The sequence below is a fragment of the Phaethon lepturus genome, unplaced genomic scaffold (assembly GCF_000687285.1).
Source record: "Phaethon lepturus isolate BGI_N335 unplaced genomic scaffold, ASM68728v1 scaffold39755, whole genome shotgun sequence".
NCBI lineage: Eukaryota > Metazoa > Chordata > Aves > Phaethontiformes > Phaethontidae > Phaethon > Phaethon lepturus.
In genome coordinates, this window is record NW_010539145.1 from 15,416 (window position 1) to 19,346 (window position 3,931).

Below are 3,931 nucleotides of genomic sequence, written 5' to 3' on the forward strand. Positions count from 1 at the left end.
AAGCCAGGTGAAAACTCTTAATAGTGTAAATTGAAACTTAAAAAGAATCACATTAAAGCATGTGGCTTTGCAAATTCTCTGCTGTTGGCTGATGAACCTGGGTCATGGGATTTAATAGGACAGGCACATTTTTGCCTGCCTGCCTTTAAAGTTCCAGCCGTTACTAATGGACAGCCTGTGAAACTAATCTTTACCATCTAAGTTTCTTTCAGAATTTGGCAGCCAGCGGTAGTCAGCCCCTTCTGGAAGGTTCCATTCCAGCCTCTCCTCTGCAGTGGCACCTTTTGTGATCTGGAGACAGAAAACCAGGTAATGACTGAATTCTGCCTTTGGTAATTACATCAGACAATGAAGAATAATGCACTGGGAGCATGATTTAATTTGGAAGCACAGCAGACAGGAAAACTGTTAAATATCAGAAATTGCAACTGTGCTAAATCTGGTTATTTCCCCACTGTTTGTCGGAAATATCTAGCAAAATTAATGGAACACAAACCTGATAAAAAATATGGAAGTTTCTTTCATTGGGGGCCTGATAGGCAACTCTGGTCTTCTCCAAAAGGAAAGTCTGAATGGAAGCACTACTCAGATGGTGGAATCTAGAGGGGAAAAAAGCACAGAGATTTCAACAAAACTTCCTCACCAAATCAGACGGGTCTTGTGTTGTCACAATACTGACTGACTAAGAATGCTTTGCAGTTGTGCAAGTTTATTGTAAAATTTTATTCAGAGTTCTTAAATGCATCTCTGTTTTTCCACTGCTCTCTTTTAGAGATCAGGATTAGTGCTTGTAGGGGGGAAGAAGAAAAAAAAAAAAAAAAGGTAAACTGCCAGAAAACCAAAATATGTTCTAAAGACACGTAAAATACTCTGTGACAGATTTTAGAAATAGGTTTGTAAAGATTTAAAGGAAGAAGACAATAGATAAGGTTTTTACACCGCAATTATTACCTGTCTAACTGAAGCTGGATATATTTTCCAAAACGGCTACTGTTGTTATTCCGCAGGGTACATGCATTTCCTGTGAAATTGCGAAAACCAAAATATGTTCTAAAGACACGTAAAATACTCTGTGACAGATTTTAGAAATAGGTTTGTAAAGATTTAAAGGAAGAAGACAATAGATAAGGTTTTTACACCGCAATTATTACCTGTCTAACTGAAGCTGGATATATTTTCCAAAACGGCTACTGTTGTTATTCCGCAGGGTACATGCATTTCCTGTGAAATTGCCAGGGGCAGATACAGCATTATCAGAGTGGTTCTACTTTTCCATGTAGGACATACAGATATTAAGGGTGATTTGTAGATAGCTCCAGTATTGAAGAGCTTGTCTTTTAAGGAGAGGACCAAGAGCTAGCTTAGACTTGTGTATTAACAAAGAAAATTCCCACAGTGGCCACTACTTCTTTTTGCCATTAAAAAAGCCTCATTTACCAAATGCTTCCATGACAGGGTTGGAATCCAACACTCTCTTCTCTATCCTTTCCACAGTTTCATTGCCTTTTGGAGAGATAACTGAAGCAGCAACAGAAGCATAGAATTTCATAAGGCAGCGAGATGTCCAGGTCTGCAAGGGAGAGGCTTGACAATAGGCCTTTGTTTTTACCATGTTATTAGTTATGTCAGTGAAACAGTGCTAGCTTCTGAAAACACAGTACTGCAGCTGGCGATGATGCTAAAGAGATTAATTGGATCAGGTTTATAGCTCTAGTTCAGTGGAAACTTTTTGTGCATGTGCCTATGTGTAACAAACACATTTAAATGCTGTTGGAGTCAGAGTGCTTTGGTGAATGGCAGTCTTATTAAGATGTGACCATCTGGAAGCTCAGCTAGAATTAACAGCTAGTATCTTAAGATGAACTGAATATAAATGGACTTTGAGTCACTAACAGTCAGCAAATTATTTTATTCTCAAGCTTAAAAATATCCTCAATATCTTGCTGAATAGAGATGGACCATTACAGAAGGGCCTAGGATAGGATCTGAACTCTCCCGCTTCTTCTAAGTCTCTACGTAGGGTTTGCCGAGACCCACACTAGCTCCCTAACAGACTAGGCTGAGGCATAACTCAGGTGGCAAGTCCTGTTGAATGATTCAAACCTAGCCCTGCCAGAAATTACAGATGTTGCCTAAGGAGCAGCTATATTTAGTAGAGCCTATCTGAGTGCAGCAATCACTTAATGCTTTATGCATATTTCAAGAGAGTCATGCTAGAGCAGACTGGCTACGTGCTCTGTCAGAATTTTTTTTTCTATGCACTACAAATCACTAGCAAACCTCAAAATTTAAAAATTAGAAAAAAGTCTCCTTACCTTCCCAGCACCACTTTCTCCACTAACAATTATAGACTGGTTTACAGGGTCTATCTGGCTTTGGACATTTCTGTAGGTTTGTTCAGCCACTGCAAAGATGTGAGGTTTTAAATCCTGGCAGTAAAAAAGAACATTTAAGAGTACAATAATTACAAAGTTCAACAGCAATGGGCAGCAAAGGTCTTCTCACATTTATCTGAAAGCAGTACTGCTCTTTTAACAGAACTCGTATGTCACTAGAAACGGGTTTTATCCTTTAGGATGATTTTGCTTATATAGATTTTGAAGAACTTGACGTCTGGGTTCTGCAGAAGGACAGTTATTTCAAATATAAGGATTACCTGAGGACGAAGTGCAACATGGTACTCTCTCATAAGCTCAGGTGAATAGAGGCAGGAGATAGGCTGAAATGGATTTAAAGCCACCAGGCTGCAGCCAGCATTTGTATAAAACAGGTTTACTTTATATCTTGCTTGAAGACATTTCAGAACTGAAAGACACACCTTCTGTTAGAATCTTTTGAAAAGCATATTTGAGTCTTCCTGTTCCTGTTTGTAACAAAAATCTTCAGATACGTTACCTATTAGGTCTACTAGAGAATGAAGTGATCAAGAGAGTGATACAGGTCTTACATACATAACAAAGTCTTCACAAGTTGCCCTTATTTTTAAAAATCTTAAGGGGTCTGCCAACTATTCTGCTCAGTAAATCTTGTGCTTTTATGAGGTTTCACATACTCAGTCCTAGAAAGCAAATCTGTTCACTCGCAGAACAGAGAGAGGCAGGAATTCCCCATCTGCCCTAGGAACAGGCGTTGGCTTCTCTTAACAGGATCATCTTTAAAAGTCAGGTGAGGAATTTACTCTTTAAAACCAATTTCATGGATGTATTTGGAATCTAAGTTAGAGACTAATTTTCCAATATATTCATATAATACCAAACTGCAATCACGTCATGCAGGAGTCCTTCAACAGCATTACCTCTCAACCACACCCTGGCTACCTGAACCACAATACAAATGTGAGCTCTGCACACAGAGCTTGGTAAGAGATCAGCCTGGCTAAACCTACAATAAAAGTATTTTTTAAAAAATTCAACCAAGCCAAGTGTGACTTTCTAAGACTTTGAATAGGCTTCAGTAGGCTTTGAATCTTTAACTATGACGTTCACGATAGTATTAATGCAATGAGAACAGTAACTACCATATATTAGTAGCCACCAGGGAAAGTGACTCCTCGGGAGATACTCCCCTGGTTGGCTGCCTACCTGTTGTAGTTGTCACCGGATTAACTTTTGTGAGGTCATCAAAAAGATGCAGTTTCTCTTCATCACTGAGGAATGCTCTAACTTCTTCTTCAAATGATTCACTGAGGTCATTCTGGATGATTGAATCTTCTTTTTGGCCCTTTTCCTGGAGAGGATGTCAGATCAGCACCAAAGGCTGAATATAGCTGGACTTTCACCTCATCCATTACAACTTATAGCTCTTCTACTGCTTCCATGTAACAGAAGTTCAGTCTCAGCAGGAGTTATAACTTAGTATGTTTGAGCTATTCTTCCTCCCGGTTGCCCTCCCCCAGCATCAGTGGTTCCCACGGGGTGCTCTGTTTTGAGAA

The 3,931-nt window shown here is 39.4% G+C and overlaps 1 protein-coding gene across 1 annotated transcript in view; it reads right to left on the reverse strand.

Moving 5' to 3' along the window:
- The window catches only part of MYO19 (myosin XIX), a gene marked incomplete at its 5' end in the record, with an annotated part of 17,462 nt that extends 13,736 nt beyond the window's left edge, over window positions 1–3,726 (reverse strand). The window contains 7 exons of the mRNA XM_010287031.1: window positions 195–291; window positions 497–599; window positions 1,152–1,221; window positions 1,438–1,570; window positions 2,316–2,429; window positions 2,657–2,805; window positions 3,582–3,726. Of these exons, the coding sequence (XP_010285333.1) occupies window positions 195–291; window positions 497–599; window positions 1,152–1,221; window positions 1,438–1,570; window positions 2,316–2,429; window positions 2,657–2,805; window positions 3,582–3,726 (811 nt within the window). The remainder of the gene's footprint in view (window positions 1–194; window positions 292–496; window positions 600–1,151; window positions 1,222–1,437; window positions 1,571–2,315; window positions 2,430–2,656; window positions 2,806–3,581) is intronic.
- Window positions 3,727–3,931: the final 205 nt, after the last annotated feature.